At 48.9% G+C, this 24,242-nt stretch overlaps 1 protein-coding gene across 1 annotated transcript in view; it reads left to right on the forward strand.

The window, feature by feature from the left end:
* The window catches only part of LOC136110472 (dynein axonemal heavy chain 9-like), a 60,818-nt gene that overhangs the window by 27,869 nt on the left and 8,707 nt on the right, over nt 1–24,242 (forward strand). Inside the window, exons 9-15 of the mRNA XM_071817540.1 lie at nt 944–1,106; nt 3,709–3,832; nt 6,640–6,782; nt 9,958–10,119; nt 11,268–11,501; nt 17,368–17,628; nt 21,399–21,824. Of these exons, the coding sequence (XP_071673641.1) occupies nt 944–1,106; nt 3,709–3,832; nt 6,640–6,782; nt 9,958–10,119; nt 11,268–11,501; nt 17,368–17,628; nt 21,399–21,824 (1,513 nt within the window). The remainder of the gene's footprint in view (nt 1–943; nt 1,107–3,708; nt 3,833–6,639; nt 6,783–9,957; nt 10,120–11,267; nt 11,502–17,367; nt 17,629–21,398; nt 21,825–24,242) is intronic.

Here is a 24,242-nt window from a genome sequence, read left to right on the forward strand (position 1 = left end):
AAAAGCAGGAACATTCCAGCTCTCCACACAAGCTGGATTGCTATTCTGGGTTTAATTTCACAATCTGTGGGAGTCTGCACATAGATCATAAGACGCTTGAGTTGTAATAAAGCAGTACAGTATTTCTTGCAGTCTTATTTGAAAAATTAATTAGATTAGTCTAGGAAAATACTCAGTTAAGTGAGTTGAATAAAGGCAGTGATGTCAAGAGGGGAATGGTGCTTGCATTTCAGACACCTGACAGTGAGGTTTTCACAGGTAGGATCCTCTAAACCTCCCTCACTTGGGATTTTAACGTGGGGATGTCAGCAATTGCTTAAAGAGAATAGACTGGGGGCAGAGCTCACTGTGCAACTCTCAAGGACAAGTGAACAGACCTGAAAAACAATAGCAAGTTCATTTTAAGTGTGACAAAATCTCACTCTTAATGGTGGCTTGGATAAATAATGTTGGACTGTATTTTCCAGACAGGTATTATGCTATTCCAGATGTATATGAATATGCTTTAATGCATAGCAGGACCCTTCACCTGAACATGAACCCAAAATGCTTTGTGAAGAGGAACCTTCACTGGAGAGGTGCACCAGAGCCATGAATTCTGTTCTCACTATTTGCATGTCCATGTAATGTGTTTTTTCCCTTGTCCTCCCTGCAAAGACATCCAGGCCTTCACCTTAAAATATTTCTATCCAGCAGGACTTGGCAGGTGGAAAAATATTGGACACAGTTTGAATCGCCACCAAACTATTTTTTTAATCAGCTACGTCCTTTGTTTGGGCCTCAGCAGAGATGGGGATTGATTGCTGACATGTCTCTTAGATTGACATTTTTCATCCCATTCAGACTACGGTTTCCTAGTGATTAAAATATATATTGAAAAGCAGTGGGCAGAGAATAAGAAAAATACTCTTATTAATGACAGATTTTATATGCTTCAATTTAGTTGCCGCATCAACCGGATCCTGGAGTCCCCCCGAGGGAACGCTCTCCTGGTCGGCGTGGGTGGAAGCGGGAAGCAGAGCCTGACCAGGCTGGCGGCCTTCATCAGCTCCCTGGAGCTTTTCCAGATCACGCTGAGGAAAGGGTACGGGATCCCTGACCTGAAGGTGGGTGACTCCTGGGGCTGAGGTGGAGCGGAAGGGAATAAAAAGCAGAACTTGCCCTGAAAACTTCGGGATCCCCAATTTAAGAAGGACAAGGAATTACCAGAGGGAGACAAAGATGCTGAGGGGTCTGGAGCATCTTTCTGATGAGGAAAGACTCAGTGAGAGTTGGGGCTGTTGAGCTGGAGAAGCTGAGAGGGATCTGATCAATGGATCAATATCTCAGGGTGGGTGTCAGAGGATGGACCAGACTCTGTTCAGTGGTGCCCAACGCCAGGGTGAGGGGCAACGGGCACAGACTGAAACACAGGAGGCTCCATCTGAACATGAGGAGAAACTTGTTTGCTGGGAGGTGCCAGAGCCTGGCCCAGGCTGCCCAGAGCGGGTGTGGAGTCTCCTTCTGTGAGACATTGAAACCCGCCTGGACCCACCTGTGTGATCTGCTCTGTGACCCTGCGTGAGCAGGGCTTGGACTGGGGGATCTGCAGAGGTCCCTTCAGCCCCCACCAGGCTGGGATCCTGTGATTCTGTCTTGTTGCGTGTTGAATGACGCCATTGTGAAGACAGTAAAAAGCTCCAGAGACTATATGGGACTGCAGAGAGGAGCAGTGCTTCCCAACACATCTGTGGGGTGCAGACAGGCCTGATGTCCCCTGCCAGCCCTCTGAGCTGGCCAGACCCAACAACATCCCAGCCCAAGGCTCAGAGTCAGCGCTGGGCTCCGATGATAAACCCCTGGTGTGGACATTCAGTTAATGCTTGTTCAAGAAACCGTATTTGACTATTATTTCTAATTAAACCAAGATGTGGTAATTAGCTCATCTGTGAGGTGCCTGTTGTGGAGTGATTTGGAGGTGGAAAAGGAGCAGGAGAGAGCAGGAGGAGAGTTCCAAAGTCGTATCCAGTCCTTCCACCAGGATTTTGTATGAGGGAGGGACTGAGGGGATGGTGGATGGTTCACTATAGAGAACAGGTGCCTGTGCTTATATCTATGCGCAGGCTAGTGAGCACAGAAGTTACAAATCAACATTGTAAAATATCGTTGAAATGATTTTCAAGTATTTTAGCTTCTGGCAAAAGGATTCTCATCAGAAATGTTGTAAAAATCACAACCTCAGTAACTTCACGCCATTCTGCTCGGGAGATGCGATGGCCAATGAACCCTTGCCTTCCTTCCCCATCAGAGGCAGGGCCTGATGACCTGTAGTTGTGTACAGGTTGTTTTTGTCATGTTTTTGTCACGTCACACAAGCCTGATCCTCCATCCATTGGGTATTTTCAACTTTCCTCTGTGTTCTTCAGCCCCACTCGTACAATTTTCTAGCTCCTACCTGCCTATTCATTGAGAAAACCTGTGCTCCCATCTAGGAATATAGCTTGAAACCAGCATTAATAAACTTGTTTTCAAAGCATGTCTTTACTTCTGTCTGTGGAGGTGGAAGATAATTTGATGTTCCCTTCACTCTCTATTCATTTTCAAAGAGTTTATGAAATATGGAGTCATCTTTTTTTCTTAGATATGGAAGAGCAGGATGGTGACAGATTACCCTGTCTGGCATTGGCCCCTCGTGCTGTTATAATTGATCTAATTCAAATTTCCAGTGATGGAAGTAACAAATGATTCTTTTTGAGGGAGTGTGTGTATTTGCTGAATTTCTAAGAAAGTTTCTGGAACACAGGCCAGTAAATTCCTTCAGTGTCTCCCGCATGCCTTGTATCCTGCTTGGAGGGGCAGGAAGGAAATGATGGAGTTTGAGCGGGATGATGGCGTTTTTCCCATCTCATGAACAACGTGGATTTCAAGAAGTTGGTGTCCTTCATCAGGAGGACACTGTGTCCTTCATCAGGACACTGTCCCCTTTGAGGTGAAACAGCTTTTCCATATGAGCGGTTTCTCTGTCAGCATCACTGCACTGAGTGGGACACTGAAGGGCGAGTCCCTGCTCAGACTCTGGAAAGGAATAAAACTGAAAACATCCCTGTTTGCACAAGGTGTCCTTCTCCTTTCTTCACAAGCAGAAAGAAATGTGTTGCAGCACCTCAGAAAAAAAAAAGAAAATTCAGGTATAGTTGTGAAATCAGAGAAATCTACAGCATGGGGACACCAAGGTCCAACATTTTCAGTGGCTGCTGTCCCTCCCAGTCCCTGTGGTGCTTTAATGTCCCCATATAGTGACTTATTGTGCCCACAGTAAGCCTTTCTGAACTCCCAGGGCAGCCTCCACAACCAGGGACTGCACTGATGTCTTTAGCCACATCCATTGACCTCCAGGTGTTCCAGCTACAAGCATTTCCCTGTGTGTAGCGGTGCTGGCCAGGGCTTCTTTCTCTTTTTTTTTGTGTTACACAGACCTGGCCGTAACGTCAAGTCTTACTGGGTAAAGTCTTACAATGATGACAGCGATAGACTCCCCCATATAACCTGGCAGACTCAGCCATGAAGATGGAGAGTGGCCAAAGTGCAGTTTCACGCTAATTAATTGCCATTGCTTTATTCTTGGTTAATGGGAAGATTCTGAAATATCCTGCTTGTAGATGTGGTACCTACCTGAGTTTTGCAGAATGGAGGTGCACCCCCTAAGTCCTCTTGCTTTTCAACGTCCAGGCAGACCTGGCAAACCTGTACCTGAAAGCCGGTGTGAAGAACATAGGCATCGTGTTCCTGATGACCGACGCTCAAGTGGCAGATGAGCAGTTCTTGGTGCTGGTGAGTGACTTCTTAGCATCAGGTACCTCTGTCATTGCTTGATTTCCCCTTTCCCCCTTCTCAGTGTGGTTGTGCTCATGGTAGCATCTGTGGTTTTAGGATATACAGAAGGGCAATATATGAAGTGAGCTAGAAGATATGTGGGTTAAGTTCTGGACTAAAAGCCATGATAAGGTCTCCTTTGTGAGGATGTACTCCATCATCTGATAGTTTTTCTTTCTCTGATGTTGTGTACCTAGTTTTTCCGTACTTCATGGTATACTCTCTACAGTTAAGAGACGTGTCTGTTGTGACATTGCAGCTGAGGACAGAGCCCAAGGAATGTATCAACAGATGAAGAGTTTGACCTGTGGATCTCATGCATCCACACTCTAGTTACCTAATAAGGTTTTTCCTGGCTGGAATATTTGACTGCAAGTTGGTGGATGGTACAAAGCCACCAAATGACCGTGTCTGTGTGCGTCACCTAGCTGCTTGTCCCATTGCAGTCCTTTTCCTCTTTGTTTTTCCATTAAAGTTTTTGAGTTGTTGCTTGCCCAAACAATTGCAGAATAGCCAGCCTACACACAGATGCTCTGTTTCGCTGCAGAACATGGCATGAGTATGTGTGGTGGAGCACTCCCCATGCAGGGCGCACTGCAGCTACAGCGCACATGGGAGCGTGCGGCTGTGTCACCGTGACCGCAGGGGGTAACCCAGCCTGGGCATATTCCCCAGAGTCCCTGGAAAATCACTGCTACCAACTGCATGATGCTTTTTTCCTTATTTATGAGTCAGGAGTGGGAAGACTCCAGCTGGTTCGGGTGACCTCTGTGCATGGTGAGGACTGGAGAGTTGAAAGCACAGGGAAGCGATAGTTTGTGCGAAACTCCAGAGTTGACATATGTGGCTGTAAATTGGCCAGATGGTTTGAGCAGCAAACAATCTCTGCCTGTGATAAATTTGTAATCAGGAGTAAAGACAGGGGTTGTTGTGGAGGCTGGTGAGTAGCTCCTGTCACCTGTGTAGATGGCACAAATATCTCATGACATGAAGTGAAGCTCTGCAGTGTCCTGCAGCAAGGGGCAGGCCAAGCAGCCTGGTTTGGGATGTCCAGGTCATTTTGCGGTGGTTCAGAAAGGTGTCGCATTTTCCTGTAGCTGCTATGTGGGGAAGAGGGGACAGATCAGAAGTCCTCACTCAGGGTCTGGGGAGGCAGCTCAGAATTGTGGCTGGACTGAGGACTGAGGAAGGGACCATGGGAGGGACCATGACAAGTGTAACAAGGGCAAGTGCCAGATTTTGCACCTGGGACACAGCAACCCTGGCTGTACAGACAGACTGGGGGACGAGATGCTGGAGAGCAGCTCCATGGAGAGCTCTGGGGGTTCTGGTCAGTGGCAAGTTGAACATGAACCAACAGTGTCCCTGGAGCCAAGAGGGCCCCGTGTCCTGGTGCATCCAGCACGGCACGGCCAGCCGAGCAGGGAGGGGATTGTCCCGCTCTGCTCTGTGCTGGGGCGGCCTCACCTGCAGCATTCACTGTGTGCAGGGCTGGGGACACAGGAGAAAAGGAGATAAAGCTACTGGAGAGTGTCCAGAGGGACATGAAGCTGGTGAAGGTTTGGAGGGGAAACCGTATGAGGAGCGGCTGAAGTCCCTGGGTGTGTTCAGCTGGAGCAGAGCAGACTGAGGGCAGAGCTCATGGGGCTGCAGGTTCCTCAGCAGGAGCAGGAGGGGCAGGGCTGAGCTCTGCTCTGTGACAGTGACAGAGCCCAGGGAATGGCAGAAGATGTGCCAGGGAGGGTCAGTGGGACATGAGGAAAAGGTTCTTCACCCAGAGGTGCTGGACACTGAACAGGCTCCCAGGGCGATGTCACGGCCCCAGCCTGACAGTGTTCAAGGAGAGACTGGGCAACGTCCTCAGACACACGGTGTGAACTGTGGGGTTGTCATTGCAGGGACAGGAGTTGGACTCCATGATCCTTGGGGGTCCTGTCCATGTCAGGACGTTCTATGGTTCTATGACCTCCCAAAACGTGACCTAGTGCCACCCAGCGGGTGCTGCCTGAGGGCTCTGGCTGCTTCCCGCTCTCTGCAGGCTTGTTTTTCTTACTTGTTTCACTTCTTTCCATCACCTAAGGAGCTAGAACAGAATATATATTTTAGACTCTCTTATAAACAAGCAGATATCTGATTAGTGTATTTTCCTAAGTAATTAGTGCTCATATTGACAGTATCTCACTCAGTAATAATGATTTCAATCAAATCAGAAGCCAGAAGGGAAGTGAATAGGTGATAAATTAAGTAACCAGAAAAAAAAGAAAAATTGGCTGGTTATGTTTTTGGCAATCAGTTGCATAACTATTAACTTTAAAAAGTTTTTAAAAGATTTCTGACTTTTAAAATGTTTTGGTGATGTGGGAGTTATTTTACCAGCACTGGCAATGGCATTGAACAGCTGCAGGAACGGTACAGGTAACGAATTGATTTGCAAAACTGAAATTATTTCATTATTGTGTATAGCATATTAGGTATTTGCGATTTTTTTTTGTAATCTAATCAGCACTGTCGATCTGACAAAAATGGACTTTCTGTACTTTGGCTTTATTCTGTGTTTGTTTAGCTCATACTTTTATGAGAAATGTTGCTCTCACAAGGGCTTATTTTTTAGCAGAATGATGTTCTGTGCCACTTTGCTGCTGCTGGGGCCTATGGGCGCCTGGCACAACGATTTTTTCTCAAGGAAGGGTTTTCCCCAAGGCCCTGAAGAGGGAGGCACCTGCTTCACTTTGCTCTGCGACTGCAACAAAATCCAGACCAGTAAACCCAAACCTGCCGCCTTCTCAGGTGAAATCCCTGATCTCTTCCCCGATGATGAAGTAGAAAACATAATCAACAGCGTGAGGAATGAAGTCAAAGGCCGAGGGCTGGTGGACTCCAGGGAGACTTGCTGGAAGTTTTTTATAGAGCGTGTTCGACGGCAGCTGAAGGTGAGACAGGCTGGGGGAGTTCAGGTCTTCGCCATCTGCCTTGGTGCAGGAGCATGGGGTGAAGATGCTTTGGGCTGCCTGGTAGGAAGGTCAGACCGCAGCCTGAAAGGCTTTTCTGCCTGTTCATGATGAGAACTGTGATGCACTCAGCAAGTAGTACTGAAGTGCAGGAAATGCTCTCTGTTGCCATCACTTCTTGGGTGTTAGAAAGCACTATGGAAGTTGAGAACGTTCTCTTTCAAGAGCTGAGCAGGACCAGCCGCTCCCTTTTCAAAGCCGGGCACAGGGGTGCATCAGGACGAGGTCTTGCTGCTTGAAAGAGCTGCTGAAGGGATCAGTGTTCATGTTGTTGGGGTTCCATTGCCAGAAGAAATGAAGTGTTATGTTAAAAACAGAGTGCTGGAAACTGAGTGGCATGCAATGTGCCTACAGGATTTCTTCCAGCACAGCCCATAATCCAGCATAGAAAGGCCTTATGAATATGTCCAAAAGATCCCAGAACAGTTTCAGGACTGTTTCCCATGTGTGCTCAGCTCACGGGGAAAGCACAGTGAGGCGCACAGGAGAGTGAGACTGTTCCAGAAGGTGTTTACCCCTCTGCAGCGCTGTTCACTGCTGCCGGCACAGGGCCAGGAGCTGGGGAGGGCAAAGAGAGAAGCCTTGGTCTTTGCTCAATGAAAGCATGTCCTCCTCCTTACTGCTCCGTTTGTGTTGGTGGGACACGGTCACTGAGATAGGGTGGCCCGTTGCTTTTTTGATGTGGGAAGGTACATGTTTAGGATGGGGAACAACTGGAAAATGAATTTTTGAGGGAAAATTTGAGGACCATGCCACAGTGTAGGTGCCCAAGGAGAGGGAATGCAGTCCTGCTCTTTCCCTCTCTGGGTGTAGAGGGGATTTTCTGATGAGTCCTGATGCTGTTTTGTGACTTTTCAGCATCTTGGTTGTCTTCTGCCTCCCGTCCCCTCATGGATCTATTCCTGTTATTGTGGTGCACTGGAAGGGCAGTGTGAATATGATTTACTTGAGGCTGATCCCTTCTCTTTTTTCTACCCTTCTCCTTAACCGTGTGTTACAGCAGATGGATGGGGTCAGCTAGGAAGTATTATTTATGCTTATAAATATCTCCAGGGTGGGTGTCAGAGGATGGACAGTGGTGCCCAGCGCCAGGGTGAGGGGCAACAGGCACAGACTGAAACACAGGAGGCTCCATCTGAACATGAGCAGAAACTTGTTTGCTGGGAGGTGCCAGAGCCTGGCCCAGGCTGCCCAGAGCGGGTGTGGAGTCTCCTTCTCTGAGACATTGAAACCCGCCTGGACCCACCTGTGTGATCTGCTCTGTGACCCCGCGTGAGCAGGGCTCGGACTGGGGGATCTGCAGAGGTCCCTTCAGCCCAATCGTCTGGGATCCTGTGAAGAGGCTTTTGTACATGGACAGCTTCCTGAAACTTGCCTGGCCCTGACAGAAAAACGTAGAGGTGCCCAAGGCATATGCTTGAAGGTGCAGGAAGGATTTCTGTGTGTCTGTCCCCATGCGCAGTGGCCATGGCAGAGGAGCAGGAGCTCTAAGTTCAGCTACCTCTTCTGAAATGGAAACTAAAGTGGGTTTGTTACAGGCAGTTCTTTTGTGGCTTCTAAAAAACAGATCATGATGGAGGTGTTGACCCACTATAGCGACATCTGAGCTAACAGCAGCCTGTCCTATGACACTTGCTAAGGTACCAGCCAGGGCTAACAAGTGGGAGAGGGATGATGCACTGAGTGAGATACACTGCTTCCCAAGCTGGTCCTTGCTCACATGTTGCTACTTCATTGCATGGTGGCATCTTGTCCATGTCCTTCTTTGTGGCCAATTAACAAAGCTTATATGGATTTATGAGCCACAGCGGGCTCACAGGAAAAGGGCTGTGATGAACAGTAGTGGTAGGTTTTGGTTCTTGGGTCTTATCTTGCTGTTAAAGCTGGTTGTGAGGCAACAAAGAGGAAAGGTACTTTGCCTTGTCCTGACTTTACGTCCTTCCAGAAGGAGTTTCCTGCTGGCAAAGGCAGAGCTTGTGCTGCCAAGAGGAGCTGTGGGCCAAGCGGCTGTGGGGCAGGAGGCTCCCAGCCTGCAGGAAAGGCAGGGGATGAGGGAAGGGATAAGGCTGGAGGAAGGAGAAATGGTGCAGGGCAGAGGGGATGCTGGGCAAGGGAGTAACAGCCCCTTGACCAGGCCCCAGAATAATGCGAAGAGAGACCCCCAGGGGCCCACATACACTGCACAATTTGCTGCAACTCAGAAACTTTTAGCAGCTGGACTGAAATAAAAGCCTGAAAAGCAAAGGACCTGCTGCACAAAAATGCAATGAGTAGGGAAAATATATTCATAAATGCTTTTATTTCTGTTCTGCTTTGTTTTGAGGTTTCTCTATTCAAAAAATGTCTCACTCTGATAAAAGCAGATTTTGAGTTTGAGCCACCTCGACTCTTTTCAATGCTGCTTTCGGGGAAACAGCCCAGGTGGGCCTGTGGTCCTGCCAGGAGAATTTAGATCCATTCACTTTAATTCCTGGTTGCACCACTTGAATACAGATGCCAGTTCCCTGCTGGGCAAAGCTTTGTGTCACTGCTGAAGCAGGAAAGGGTGGTTTTATTAAAACCCAGCTTCAAGCTTGAAAGTGTGCCAGGCTTCTGCTTTTGACCATGGCAATGTTTAACACCACTGCTTGTCTTTATTGCAGAGAAAAAATGTGTTCACTGCCACATTACGTTTTTTTCCATGCCAGGCTTGCTGGCCTGAAGTGCAAGGGCTCAAGGACTGAGGTTGCTGTAACCTCAGCTGGTGCTGTGAGATCTTCCATTCATGGAATCCCAGCCTGGTGGGGGCTGAAGGGACCTCTGCAGATCCCCAGTCCAAGCCCTGCTCACGCAGGGTCCCAGAGCAGATCACACAGGTGGGTCCAGGCGGGTTTCAATGTCTCACAGAAGGAGACTCCACACCCGCTCTGGGCAGCCTGGGCCAGGCTCTGGCACCTCCCAGCAAACAAGTTTCTGCTCATGTTCAGATGGAGCCTCCTGTGTTTCAGTCTGTGCCTGTTGGAAGTGGATGGAAGAGCCTGAGCTGGGCTGTGCAGCTGGAACCCCATGCCTGCTCCTGGCTGTGTCTTCTCACGTTCTCCTTCCCTGGGCTCTGCAGGTTGTGCTGTGTTTTTCGCCCGTGGGCAGCAAGCTCCGTGTCCGCAGCAGGAGGTTCCCTGCCATCATCAGCTGCACGGCCATAGACTGGTTCCAGGAGTGGCCGCAGGAGGCCCTCGAGTCTGTCAGCCTCCGCTTTCTGCAAGAAACAGAGACCGTGGAGGTGAGCACCTCACCCACTGGCATCTGGGGCTGCCATGGCCGTGCCTGGGTTTGGGTTCCTCTGCAGGGGGTGCTGGTGGCAGCCAGGTGTGACATGTCCCTCTGCTTGGTGCAAGCAGTGCCTCTCGCGATGGGGACAGCACTGCAGGGACAGCACTCACCCAGGACATCTGGGTGACCGTTCAGAGAGGAATTGCTGGTAACTCTCTACTGCTTTAGGATGAGAGAAAATGGCCTCAAGTTGTGCCAGGGAAGGTTCAGATTGGATATTAACTAAGGTTTCTTCCCCAAAGGGCTGTCGGGCATTGGAACAGGCTGCCCAGGGCAGTGCTGGAGTCACCATCCTTGTGGAGGGGTTAGACAGAGATTAAGTTCTTAGGGCCATGATTTAATACCAGAGTTAAGTTATCATTACACTTGATGTTCTCAAGTGTCTCTTCCAACCAAAATGTTTCTATGATTCTAATTAACTTAAGCAAAGCAGGTTTTTCAGAGAGGGGCACAGCCCTCGGCTGAAGCATGGCCGTGGGCACCATGTTGTGTTTGTGCACTGATAGCACTGCCAGACACACCACTGCTTTGCAAGCAAGAGCGGCAGCTTACAAATCGGTGCAGGAAATAACCTAATGCTTATGGTTATTGCAGGGAACATGGGCTTTGCTCTCCACAGGCGTGTCTGAGCGCCTGTAATTCTCAAGGGCAAAATTATGTCAAGTTCTCATTGATGACAACCTGCTGCTGGACTAAAAGAGATTCAGTTATGTTTATTTAGCTTTTCTGGGCAGGATTTTTGTAGAATAAAGTCTACAATGTTTCTTTTTATGTGTGTGCTTTCCCTATTTGTAGAGGAGAAAAGCCCAAATTTATGCTTGAAAGGCTGTTATTTTATAGAGCTTAATGCTAGAAAAATTGCTTGGAATAAGATAAAATATGAGATAAAAAGGTATAAAAAGAGGTATACAGTACATGAACAGACAAAGTTATTTTAGAGATAACAAATGAAAAGGGATCAACTTAGATGTTCCAGCCTGGATTTTGCTGCAGCAGAATAAAATGTTAATAAATTCCTTTGTATATGGCACAGATCTGCACTACATATAGTTGTTCAGTTTGAAATATTTTCTCCTTGTCTTCTCATCTTACTTTTAGGATTCAGTGAAAGATTCAATAAGCAAATTCATGGCCTATGTCCACACAAGTGTCAACGAGATTTCGCGATTGTATCTGAGCAATGAGCGACGATATAACTACACCACTCCAAAGTCCTTCCTTGAGCAAATCAAACTCTATCAGAATTTGCTACTGAAGAAGGGCAAGGATTTAAAAGCAAAAATGGAGCGGCTGGAGAATGGCCTGGAGAAGCTCAAGAGCACATCTGCACAGGTAAGCAAACCCTTGGGGTTAAAAGCTGATGGGTTTTCGTGTTTCTCTGTTAGAGGCATCTCCTCATCCTGGTTTGAAGGAGAACTTTACCGGCTGGAACTGTGCAGAGTGTAAAATTTGCACTAGATCCTGGCTCTAGTCTGGTGTGAACTGGTTCTTTGAGGAGCAGGAGTTGTGTCTGTGCTGGAAAGGAGAAGGGGAGGGATGTATATTCAGTCCCTGCTGCTGGGGTGGTGCCAGTCCCTGGTGACAGATCACAGGAACTGAAATGAGATAGGGATCCAACTGGCTATGTACATCTTTTAATTATTATCTTTCAGTTGTGACAAAATACCTTATAAAATAGAGGGAGATCAGTGATTTTTGGAGTAGCATCCAGGGGATCTACAATGACTTCAGCAAGAATCCTTTTAAAATATAGCTGATGGTCATTTTTCCTTGCATTATGCTGTCCATCTTTGAGGGAAACTACTGCGTGTCTGAAATGTAGACCAGCCATCCCCAAATCGCCCTGCTAAGGACCAGCACTGGCACTCTTGTGCAGTAAAGACTAGATGTTGTTCTGAGTATTTCACAAACCCCTCTGTAGTGACTCAAACTGCCTTTCAGAGCTTTGCTGTCTACACCAGTTGCTAGCTCCCGTTTTTCTCTCCATTTCATATTCTATTAACTGTTTCAAATGTTCTCTTACAAGCTTCTGCTGTGGCAAATGGACCTCTCCTGAAGCTGCTCTGGGGAAATGCAGGGGGTTGGTGGGAATGAAGGACTAGCGGGTTCACTCCCTTCTGCCTATGTGCTCTGGGTGATGCTGCTGACATCAACAACGTCTGTCGTGCTCAGAAGGGTGTGTGCCTCGCTGGAGGGTGATGTATGGGCTTTATTAGTGCCTCTTGGCTCTGAGAGCCTGCGTCTCACTTGAGCACTTGCTTTCTTCATGGTGCAGGACAGGTCTTTGAGGACACAGAATGGGAGGGGGCATGTTTCATGTCCCCTTTGCAGGTTCTGTCATCTCCTGCGGAAGGATGGGGCTGCGGTTGAACAGCCAGTAGCAGAGAACACCAGTTAGAACCAGTGATGTCAACCAGAGCGACCTCACACCCACCCTACCTATGGGGGGAAATCATTTTGCTGACCTGTGCATTGCTGCTGGTTTTGGTGGTGTCCCAGTGATGGAAAATTTGTGTTAGGTCTATTTTTTATTGCAAGCAACTAATATGAAACCAACCTTTTGAGGGGAAACAAGTCCCTGTAGTGTCGGTCAAACATGGGAACCTTTTGTATTCTTCAGTTGTATCTGCATATAGGTGTTTTGTTGGCAAGGGTTCTCTGACCAGCCACAGAAGAGGTGCTGAGGAGTGGTGGAGGGCTGGGGAGGAGATGGGGAGCCACAGCACCTTGGGGTCTTGTCTATTTTACTGTTGCGAGAAGGATAAAAGGAAGCGATGTTCATATCTGGTTGGAGTAAGGCTGGGTGAGAAACGCCTGTTTGTGAGGTTCCTGAAGATGCAGAGCAGTGAGGAGAAATGTGTCAAATTTGAATCTGAGATTAGCACTGGGGGCCTAAAATTAAACACCTGAAATATCAGATGTGTGCAATAGTCAAAACTGCTGCCGAGTTGAAACAAGGGTGTGGATATTTAGCAGTAGTGAAAATCATACCAGAACGTTCAATCTTGTCTGAACTTTACACTCACCCATGGTTGGTCCTGGTGCTGAGGAGCTGACGAGTCTTATGTCTCAGGTGTGTCATCTCCAAGCTGTGTCGTGGTGCTTGAAAGTGATATGTTGTGGGTTGTTTTGGTTTTGTTTTTTTCTTTAAATTTCAAAGCAAAGGTGGAGGATTTCGATACCTGGGTGTGGCCTTACGTCTGAGGACTAGTGCTCCTGTCACCAGGATTCTCCAGTTTCCTGCTGCTTGGATGCCACGACAAGTTAATTATGAGTTTTATGCATTTCTATAGACCTTCCAGTGTGGCCTCAGCATGAGGGAGCTGTTGTGCAAATAGTTGCGGGGTACATTTTGACTTCACCATTCCAACTTCAAAATAACCTCTTCCCCCTCCTTTGACTTGTTTCCCCTCTCCACCCCTCGTCCCTGCTCTGGACAACTTGATACTGTTGACCAACTTTTCTTCTAAAGAAATGTTTTCCATTTCCTATGTTTCCTCACCATCTTTCCCTGAAGACAGCGACTGTCCTCAGTACCCTGAAAAGCAGGAGCCGGCTTCCAGTTATTAGGACATAGAAGACTTAGGAAGATGCATGGGATGAGTAATTTGTTTTTCCAAGTGATGTTCACCATGAAGAGGTCAGCGCTCTGTTCAGAGCTCATTGCTGAGTCATTTTTTGGATGACCTTGGTTAATATTGCATCACTGGATTCCAGATCCAAGTCTTGCTTGCTCTATCCATTAGTCGCTGACCTTTGTGATGTATTTTGTGTTCTTGAAACAAAGCAGGGAAAATGAGGTAAAATGAGTCTTCTGGGAACCTGCCCTGCAGGTTTTCTGTTCTTTAATAATTCTTCTTGCTCTGTCCTGGTTGAGTGTTCATGGGTAAGAAGACCAACAAGGCCAATATCCTGGTGGGGGTTTGTTACAGCCCACCCAACCAGGATGAAGAGGCAGGTGCAATATTCTGAGGGCAGCTGGGAGAAGTCTCCTGATCGCCAGCCCTTGTTCTTGTGGGGGACTTCAACCCACCAATGTCTGCTGGAAATACCACACACAGAGAGATTAATAGTGTTCTCTCCTCACTCTGGGGTGATGGTCTGCTGTCATTTTTCCTGCCACCTCGGTCTCTCTTTGTACAATTATTCTTGAAGTGTTACCCAAAAGTTTCCGAAGAAGCAGCAAATAGCTCTGTGTGCAAGCTGCCACCCTTTTTGGTGTGAGAGAGGGGAAATCTGAGTACCTGGTTACCGTGACGTTTGTAGAAAGAGGAGAATTTTTCATGCCTTTATTCCTGGCATTGCTGTGCCAGGGACGGCTCCGCAGGCCACCCGTGGGAGCGCATTAGATATTTCAGCTGTGCCTTCCCGAGGCGGCGGTGTGAGCCCGCCCCGCTCAGCGCTGTCTCATCAGGCGTTTTCATGTCTGGGCATCAGGCTGTGTGGGAAGGGAGGAGAAATGGATGTGACAGACTGGTTTTGCTGTGGAAACGAGCCTGACATTAAAGGAAACTTGTTTGATGTGTTGAGGGGGTGAAACTGGAGGAGTGAAGTTCATAAATCTGCATTCCTGGTGCTGCCCCCAGGATACCGCTGAAGAGAGTGGATTTAGTTGTTTAGGCGTAGCTCCTGTTTTCTCTCTTTCCACTGCACAAACACTATTAAATTGTCCCTGTTCAACTGTGTTTGAGCTGTAGCCTCACTGGGGAAGTGTGATTTGTTTCCTTACACAGGTGAGGGAGGCTGGAGGTCAGCAAACGTCCCCCAGATGTGGCGAGGTCTGTTAGCAGAGGGTCCTCAGCTCCCACTTGGATCATTTCCACTGGGAATTTAACGTGTTGCCCAAGCCAAACTGGGCAGTAACACACACCTTCACAGTAACACACACCTCTGGCCTTCCAAATGTTTCATTCGGGCAAAGCCCCAGCTGAATTTCTTGATTTTAAAATCCTGACAGTGTTATAGCAAGTCATTTACCCTTCCGCTATTACATGTGCTTGGCTGAAAGAAGGTTTTGTCAGAACATTTTCTGTTCTCAGGGGCTGTGCTGAGGGCTGAATTTACATCAGCTGTTGAGTGCTGGTGGGTTTTAATCCCTCACTTGTTTTGTTGTGGCCACGTAAACCCCTAAAGCTCCCATTCATGTCTATATCCAGCACATCATTTTTGGGCAGAAGCTCACAAGCCATATCTGCTATCAGTGAAGCCTCCCACTTCAGTTTCCTGCAATCCCCAAAGATGTGGAGCTGAACAAGAAGCTGCTGCTGAGTTTGCTGAATGAAGGGATTACATGCTCCTGAAGGCTGGAGTCATCTGGATTTACAGTTCCGTCTTTGCCCAGGTGAAAACAGCATTGTAGTGCTGGGCAGCAGGAGGTGACAATGACTGAAGCGCACAAAGAGACTTCTAAGAAACCGCCCTCCACTTGAAGCTGATGCCGAATGTCAATAGCTTCAGTTTATATGATTGCAAATCTTGCTCTCTCTTCTGGTATAAAAATGGAATTATCAACAAAAGCAAGTGTCTGACTTCCCTTCTAGTAAGTACTTTTATGTAGGTAAGGATGTATTGAAGGAGCATTAAGTAATCCTTTATGCGCCTGACCTCAGGACAGGGAAAAACTCCATGGTCTGCACAGAGCCTGTGGAAATTAATCGATACGGTGCTTTTAGAAAGAGACTTTCTGTCTTGGAGTGAGAGCCAGTGTGAGCTGCCCCACCATGTGAGCGCTCCAGCCTGTTGCTGAAAGTGCTCCTACCTTACGCGTCTGAGTAGCTGCTTGGTGGAGCTGCTACCACTGCTGTGCCTCGAGGCTGCCAGCTGAATGGGGGATCCCTTCTCAAGCTCATTTGACATCACGAATTGGAACAGAAGTGTGATGGGAGCGGCTGAGGGACCTGGGGGGTTCAGCTGGAGAACAGGAGCTGAGGGGAGACCTTCTGATCTCTGAACTGCCTGAAAGGAGCTTGGAGCCAGGGGGGTCGGGCTCTGCTCCCCAGGAACAAGCGCCAGGAGCAGAGGAAACGGCCTCAAGTTGCCCAGGGGAGGTTGAGGTTGGATGTGGGGAACAATTTCTTCCCCAAAGGGCTGTGGGGCATTGGAACAGGCTGCCCAGGGCGGTGCTGGAGTCACCATCCCTGGAGGGGTGGACAGACGTGGAGATGAGGTTCTTACGGATGTGAGTTAGTGCCAGTGTAGGTTAAACAGTTGAACTTGGTGATCTTAAAGGTCTTTTCCAACCAAAATGATTCTATGATTCCACAGTGTAAAGTCCCTCAAGCCTTGGGCGTCTGACAAGGGCTGTATGTGTCAGCAGATCACAATCATGATGTTTGTGGTGTGAAAAATGCCCTTAGTGCCACAAGTCTGTAGGACCTGATGGTTGTAAGGGAACTGATGGGCATCTTCTTCTGCCGTGTGTGTGCGGGGTGCGGGGGGGAGGAGGTGTGTTGCAGGGTGTGCCTGGCAAGCAGGGGGTTCCTGGTGCACAGGACCTCCTCAAAACCTGCACGTGGCAAAATAACACCTGCTCTGTTCTGTAGGTGTCAAGGCTGAGAAGAGAAAGAAAGCGTAGCTGAATTGTAGTGCGTCATCGCCACTGCCAAACACATATGTACAGTGCATGCGTGCCTCTGTTAGAGGGGACGTGATGTGACACCAGATCTCGTGTTCAAAGAGAGGTGACAGCTGGGTGTATTTGGTTTTCTGATGAGAACAGCTTGCTGCAAGTGCCTGGCCTATGGTGAGGCTCCTGATTGCACAAAGGCAATCCCAGGAACAGCTGAAATGAAAGTTTCCACCTGCTTCCCATCAGATCATACTCAAAGCAGCATTTGCATTGCCCTGGCACCTCAGTCCTCTTTCCAGGCAGGGAGCAGGGCTGGGACAACCTCAGCAGCTCCATCTGCTGATGGGGTTTCTCCCCTGCTGGGTTCCTCACCGCTCGCAGGCTGCTCCACTGTGTGCACCACACACACCGACCCTGACCCAAGCAACCATGGGCAAAGGAGAGCAGCAAATCTTGCTAACAGCTAGAATACCACTTTTCTGTGCTACCGTGGCATTGCTTGCTTTGCCCACAGGCCCTCTGTGCTTTTGAGTGCTGCTCAGCCCCTCCGGAGTGTGACCCTGTGCTGCTGTGCAGGGCAGGAACAGGTTGGTGCATGTCTGTGCTCCCACATGTGTTTCTTCCCTCCAGGTGGATGAGCTGAAGGCCAGGCTGGCAGCCCAAGAAGTGGAGCTGAAGCAGAAGAATGAGGATGCTGACAAGCTGATCCGGGTGGTGGGAGTGGAGACGGAGAAAGTGAGCAGGGAAAAGGCGATTGCTGATGAGGAGGAGCAGAAAGTGGCACTTATCACCCAGGAGGTCGAGCAGAAACAGAAGGACTGCGAGGAGGACCTGGCCAAAGCTGAGCCTGCCCTGGAGGCTGCCCAGGCTGCTCTGAACACCCTTAACAAGGTAGGGTAAAGATTCCCCTGGGAATCCAGTATCTGCCGACTGCATTGGAGCAGGGGGAAATATCATCTGATGGCCCAAATTTTTGGGCGATGTATTCACCCTCCTCCAGCTTCCTCCCAGCTGGTGCATACTGGGTTCTTGGTGTAACTTAGAGTAGCAGCAAGGCTGCACCAAGTTGCCTTTTACTCATGTTTATGGAGAGCAGGAGGAACTGGAGGTGGGTGTTTCGTTTGCACCTCTTCTCCACTGTTGGCTGGCTCCACTGCTCGTTGGTTCTGCCCCACAAGGAAGGGAAGGTCACCTTAGAATCATAGATCCATAGAATCACAGGATGGTTTAGGTCGGAGGGACCTTCAAAGCTCCCCCAGTGCCACCCCTGCCATGAGCAGGGACACCTTCAACAGCTCAGGTTGCTCAGGTCATTCCCCAACTTATACTGGAACCTGGACGGACCTACAATTTATCTTGACTTGAAGTTCACACGGCATCCTGGAGCAGAAAACTCCTGCTGCACCCAGGGCAGAGGAGTGGCCAAGCACCTGGTGCAGCTGGAAAATCAGAATGAATCCCATGATTGCAGCAAGGCAAGGCTCTGTCATGCCTCAAACCATGGCTCAGTCATAGCCCTGTTGGGGGAGAGGAAAACAACTCTCCGTCATCAGGAATGGGTTTGCTGTTTAATTAGCTTTCAGAAAACATGGCTTTGCTGCAGAGATGTGTTGCTTTGGCTCTTGTTCCTGGAAGGGAAAGGACTGTACAAAGGGAAAATGTTTGTCTCCTTATTAGTTTTGGTTTCGTGCTGGAGCTGTAGAATATTTCATTAGGCAAAGATTAGGGAGATGCTGGGATTTTTCTCTAGGGACCTGTGAAGCTGCAGTAGCAGAGCACTGGAAGGCATGGTCTCCTTTACCTGCTGATCGGAGATGCGCCGGAGAGCTTGACCTGCTTACTAATGTGAATAATCTGCAATATTTGTGTGTGTATATACAGTTTCTCCCCAATTATCTGTCTTCTTTGGGCAGCACTGCTATATGCAACATTAATATGGAAAATAGCGAGAAAAACTGTCAAGTAGAATGCAGCAGTAAATATACATAGTTAGCTACCAAGAAGCTCAGTAAGTATGTGGATACATGGACATTTCTGTGCCAGTGTCACCTGCTAGTTTAAAAGAAGAACAACCATGTCTATTCAGACTTGTATAGTATATGCATAAAATAATTAAGGTAATAAGTATATGGACCATGATGGATGCCCAGCAGGTTATGACAGACCCAGCACAGAGCACCTGCAAAATCAAAAAAATGCAAAGCCAGATGTGACAGTGAGTTTGAAAACTTAGGAAATCAGGTTTTAGAGACAAAAATGCCCTTTATCTCTTGCAGTGCAATTTGTCTGCGGGCTGTTCCTCAGCACCTGCATCCCCTAAGGAGTGCAGGACGTGGAACTCGGGGGATCTGATGTTTCGACATCCTCATCTCATTTTGGGAGGAGGGAAGGAGGAGATGAAGGCACAGCGACTCCGGGACTGCCTTCCCCTGCCCGTGGGTCTCTGCTTGGCACAAAGCACTTGCAAGAGGAGGCAGAGTTGTCTCTCTGGGCAGCCTGTGCCCGTGTGAGGAGGAGGATGGTGCTTGGCCAGTGCTGCTCAGTCTCCGCACAGGTTACAGAGAGCAGAAAACAGTGACAGTATCAAAAGCAACAAACTTGCCATGCAATTGCCTGCAAGGAATATCCCCCTGGAGATGGTCCAGAGACATCTGAGGATGCCATAGTGGTTCCTGAGGCAGGTGGCACTCGGTGTCAGTGTCCTGTCTGGTTTCCATCCTGGGGATACTCCAGTGTGCAGAAGAAGAATTTAGAGTGATATAAGGTTGTAGCATGGAGGGTGTTGATCTCTTCTCCTGAATAGCAAGCGATAGGATGAGAGGGAATGGCTTCAAGTTGCACGAGGGGAGGTTTAGATTGGATATCAGGAAAAATTTCTGAATGGAAAGGGTTGTCAAGCATTGGAACAGGCTGCCCAGGGCAGTGGTGGAGCCACCATCCCTGGAGGGGTGGAACAGATGCGGAGATGAGGTTCATAGGAACATGGATTAGTGCCAGAGTCAGGTCATGGGTTGAACTTGATGATCTTGAGGGTCTCTTCCAACCAAAATGATTCCATGATTCTGTGATTAAAATGCAACAGATTGATGCCATCAGGGAAAAGGGCAGAGCTCCTTTTACATGGTACTCAAGTTCATCAGCGTGGCGCTCACCATGGGCTTGACTTGTCCTCTTCCCGTGGCGCCAGAAACTCTCACAATAGGGAAGGAAACCAGGCACCCCATGCTGCCCAGGGCTTCCTCCATCTCCTGACCAGGACAGCATCATCCTCCCCTCCACCCAGGGCAGTGGCGTCCCCGTTCCTGTCATGCCGTGAAGTGTTCACTTCCTAGGGAAAGAACAACAGCACCCACTCAGCATCCCATTGCCAGCAAGATGCAGGCTGTGAAAGACAGGCTGCTTTGCCAGAGCCCCCCAAGCAGCACCCCCAGCACACGGGGGCTCCGGAGAGGCCACATCGTCCGTGCTGCTCCCGGCTGAGCTGAGCTGGGTGCTGGGGACACAGGAGGGAATGTCGGGCTGCTCGCCTGTGCTCACGGTTGGCTCCGTGTCATCGAGCATGTTAATTAGAGACGTTTCACACTGGAAATGCACACAGCTCCCAAGGGCCTGTTTCTGCCAGCTCGATGATTAAGAAAAGCTCAAAGCAAACGAAGACACATTTAGGAATAGATTCATGGCAGATACCTTTATCTAAAAAATGAATGCTCAGAAGTACCAGACTCTCGCACCTTGCTGCCACTGATAGAAACTGATAGAAGCAGAACATCAGAGAAAATAGATTAAAAACTATTCAGAACTGATAGAAACAGGAGCTGACTGAAACTCATAGATTTTCCTTAAACCAGTGTTGAAACAGCCCTTATCCTTGTTTTGACAACAGCGTGTCATCTGAGCACAGCTGAGTTACCCGCGCTGGTTTTTCCTATGCTAAAGCTAAATCGCGTGTGCGTGGAGACAAGATTTAAGATGTCAGCAGATCAAATCCTCAGCACTGCTTTATTGTCACAGTTGCAAGGGTGTTAGGAAATAGGTGCTTTCTCCGCAATTCACCTTTTTTTAACTTAGGTTAAGATTCATCCCACTTTCTATTAGGGACTCACTGAAGCTGCCTGTGTTGACAGTGGAGGAGGTGGATTAGCTGATTTTCTTGTGAGGGGAGTGTCTGTTCACCCCAATGACTGCCATCCTGCTAAAGGTGCTTTGTTTAAGTGCCTAAATTTGGGCTGGATGATGGCCCCAGGGGTGCACACAGATAGTTCAACAAGACCTCAGTGCAAGGGTGTCTGGCACAGGGAGTAGTTGAGCACAAAGAGAAGAGCTTCAAGGCAGTTTTAGAGGGGCTGGGGGCAATTTGAAGAGGTTATTATTTGGAAAGTTTTCCTTTTTCCTTATCCTGATCTTCTGAGACGGCAAAAAACCTCCTGCAGCAGGGAAAGGGTGGGAGTGTGGGGAGGAACATGGGGCTGGGCTGGTCCGGGTGCAGGGAACTGAGCACATGTGCTGCAGACATGCACAGCGGTGATTTAGAGGCAAGAATGTTTGGGCTGGAAGAAACCCAATTTATCAGATTGATAGCTTGGGAGCCTGACTCTATTAGTTGCAAAGTAGAAAGCAAACCCATTAATTTTTGTCTAACAACCTTGTTTTCCCGTTTTCAGAAGAATCTGACGGAGCTGAGGTCCTTTGGCTCACCACCTTCAGCTGTCAGCAATGTCACCGCAGCCGTGATGGTGCTGATGGCCCCAGGAGGAAAGATTCCCAAGGACAGGAGCTGGAAAGCAGCCAAAGCCGCCATGGCCAGGGTGGATGGCTTCCTGGACTCCTTGATCAAGTTCGACAAGGAGAACATCCATGAGAACTGCCTCAAAGCCCTTCAGCCCTATTTACAGGATCCCAAGTTTAAACCCGAATTTGTGACCACCAAGTCCTTGGCGGCGGCCGGGCTCTGCTCCTGGGTGGTGAACATGGTGCGGTTCCACGCTGTGTTCTGCGAGGTGCAGCCCAAGCGGCAGGCTCTGAGCAGGGCCAACGCCGAGCTGGCGGCTGCCCAGGACAAGCTGGCCAGTATCAAGGCCAAGATTGCTGTAAGTGCTTGCCCTTCGGTGGGAGCAGTGTAAGGGAAAGGGAGCTGGGGGTCCTGGGGACAGCAGGGTGACCATGAGCCAGCACTGGGCCCTTGTGGCCAGGAAGGCCAATGGTACCTGGGGTGGGTTAGAAGGGGGTGGTCAGTAGGTCAGAGAGGTTCTCCTGCCCCTCTGCTCTGCCCTGGGGAGACCACACCTGGAATATTGTGTCCAGTTGTGGCCCCTCAGTTCCAGAAGGACAGGGAACTGCTGCAGAGAGTCCAGCGCAGCCACCAAGATGTTGAAGGGAGTGGAGCATCTCCCGTGTGAGGAAAGGCTGAGGGGGCTGGGGCTCTGGAGCTGGAGAAGAGGAGACTGAGGGGGGACTCATTCATGGGGATCAATATGGAAAGGGGAAGTGTCAGGAGGATGGAGCCAGGCTCTTCTGGGTGACAACCAGTGACAGGACAAGGGGCAATGGGTGCAAACTGGAACACAGGAGGTTCCACTTAAATACGAGAAGAAACTTCTTCCTGGTGAGGGTGTCAGAGCCTGGCCCAGGCTGCCCAGGGAGGTTGTGGAGTCTCCTTCTCTGCAGACATTCAAACCCCCTGGACCCCTTCCTGTGGAACCTCAGCTGGGTGTTCCTGCTCCATGGGGGGATTGCACTGGATGAGCTTCCCAGGTCCCTTCAACCCCTGACATTCTGGGATTCCGTGACTTGTCACACTGGTCACTGCCTGGGGAGAAATCCTCCACTTTGGAGCAAACTGCTTCTCTGTGCTCACGTGTGGAGTGGGAATCCAAAGATTTTTTTTTACTGCTGCTTTCTACATTTCATCTGTTCTTCGCCAGCCTTGCTTACACCTTGAAAGAAAGGCTAATTAATAATTCTTATTATTCCCACCTAGTTTTTCAAAACGTAATTTACCTCTACACCTGGGTCCTCAGGACACTCGTTGTCTCAAACCAGTGTGTTCCTGGGGGGGAAGAGGAACCGGAGGCTCATTCAGAGCACTCATAGCATGTGCTGGGCTGGCTCCCTGCGCTCAGTCCCCGATGATGGGCGTTTTTTGCAGGATGACGACTGCTGAAGTACGAGGCTAAAAGTTTGTCCCTGCACAGCTCCCTGATGGCAAATCTTGTGCATCATCCTTATTTAGTTTTTTGCTAATTAAAAAAAAAAAAAGAAAAAAGGCAGCGCAGCAGGGACATCTTTACCCAGCCTGGCCTGGGATGTCTCCAGGGATGGTTCATCCACCACCTCTCTGGCCAAGCTGGGCCAGGCTCTCACCACCCTCAGGGCAACAATTTCTTCCTCATGTCCAGCCTGAATCTCCCTCCTTTAGTTTAAACCATCACCCCTTGTCCTATCGCAACAGGCCCTGCTCAAAAGTCTGTCCCCATCTTTCTTATCAACCCCATTGACGTATGAAAAGGCCACACTAAGGTCTCCCCGGAGCTTCTCTTCTCCAGCTGAACCCCCCAGCTCTCTCATCCTGTCCTCCCAGCAGAGCTGTTCCAGCCTCGGATCATTCCTGTGGCTCCTCTGGCCCCGCTCCAGCAGGTCCATGTGTGTCCTGTGCTGAGGACCCAGAGCTGGACCAGCACTGCAGACAGCAAAAAAACCCCACAAAAAACCCAGACAAATAAGTCAATAAAATCAAAATACGTAAAAAATATTGACAAGTAAGTAAAAATATTGACTTATTTTGGAGCATGTGCCCCGAAACCTGCCTTTTCTTAACATGCTGTGGATCTGGCATCCTCCTTCATGAGTGAAGGATCCTGTGTGTCTGTGCCTTCGTACTGACACCACAGTGTGTGCAAAATCCCCTTTAAAAATCAACGTGTGTTGTCAGCTCGGCTGACAGTTCTGTGTTGAAATATGCGGCTTTGAGATGTGCACTTAGAGAGGGGCAGCGCTGTTCCTGCAGCCCAGCTCGTGCGAGGACTCATCTGTTCCATCTTCGTTTTAGAAAATATATAGCTCTTTTGATGCCTCCTAGGCTTCTTAAAATGCTTACTACACTTTTTAACTAAAAATATTAAAGAAAAGGCTGCAGATTCCTCCAGTAGCCCCTTCCTGCTGCAGAGGTGGGCACAGCACCTGGAGCAGGGCTGGATTTAGAGCTATTTAGCCTCTAATTCTCCCATCTCAGATGTGAAATACAGCACTGGGAAACATTTTTTTATCCCTTTATGGTTCTTGTTTCTGAAGCTTTTAATGTCTGAGCTTTTTCTCTTCTTTCTTTTTTCGAAGAAGTGGGATTTGGTTAAGGAAGTGGCAATCCCCCCAATCTTTGGGGGGATTACTGGTACCTCACCAGCATGCGCTTGCAAAACTGATTGGTTTAGGTGAGTTTTCCCCTCTGCAGATGGGTAATGACACACTGCTCGGCGCAGGGCTGGATCTGGAGGGATATCCCTGCTTATCAA

This window comes from Patagioenas fasciata, chromosome 20, assembly GCF_037038585.1.
Source record: "Patagioenas fasciata isolate bPatFas1 chromosome 20, bPatFas1.hap1, whole genome shotgun sequence".
NCBI lineage: Eukaryota > Metazoa > Chordata > Aves > Columbiformes > Columbidae > Patagioenas > Patagioenas fasciata.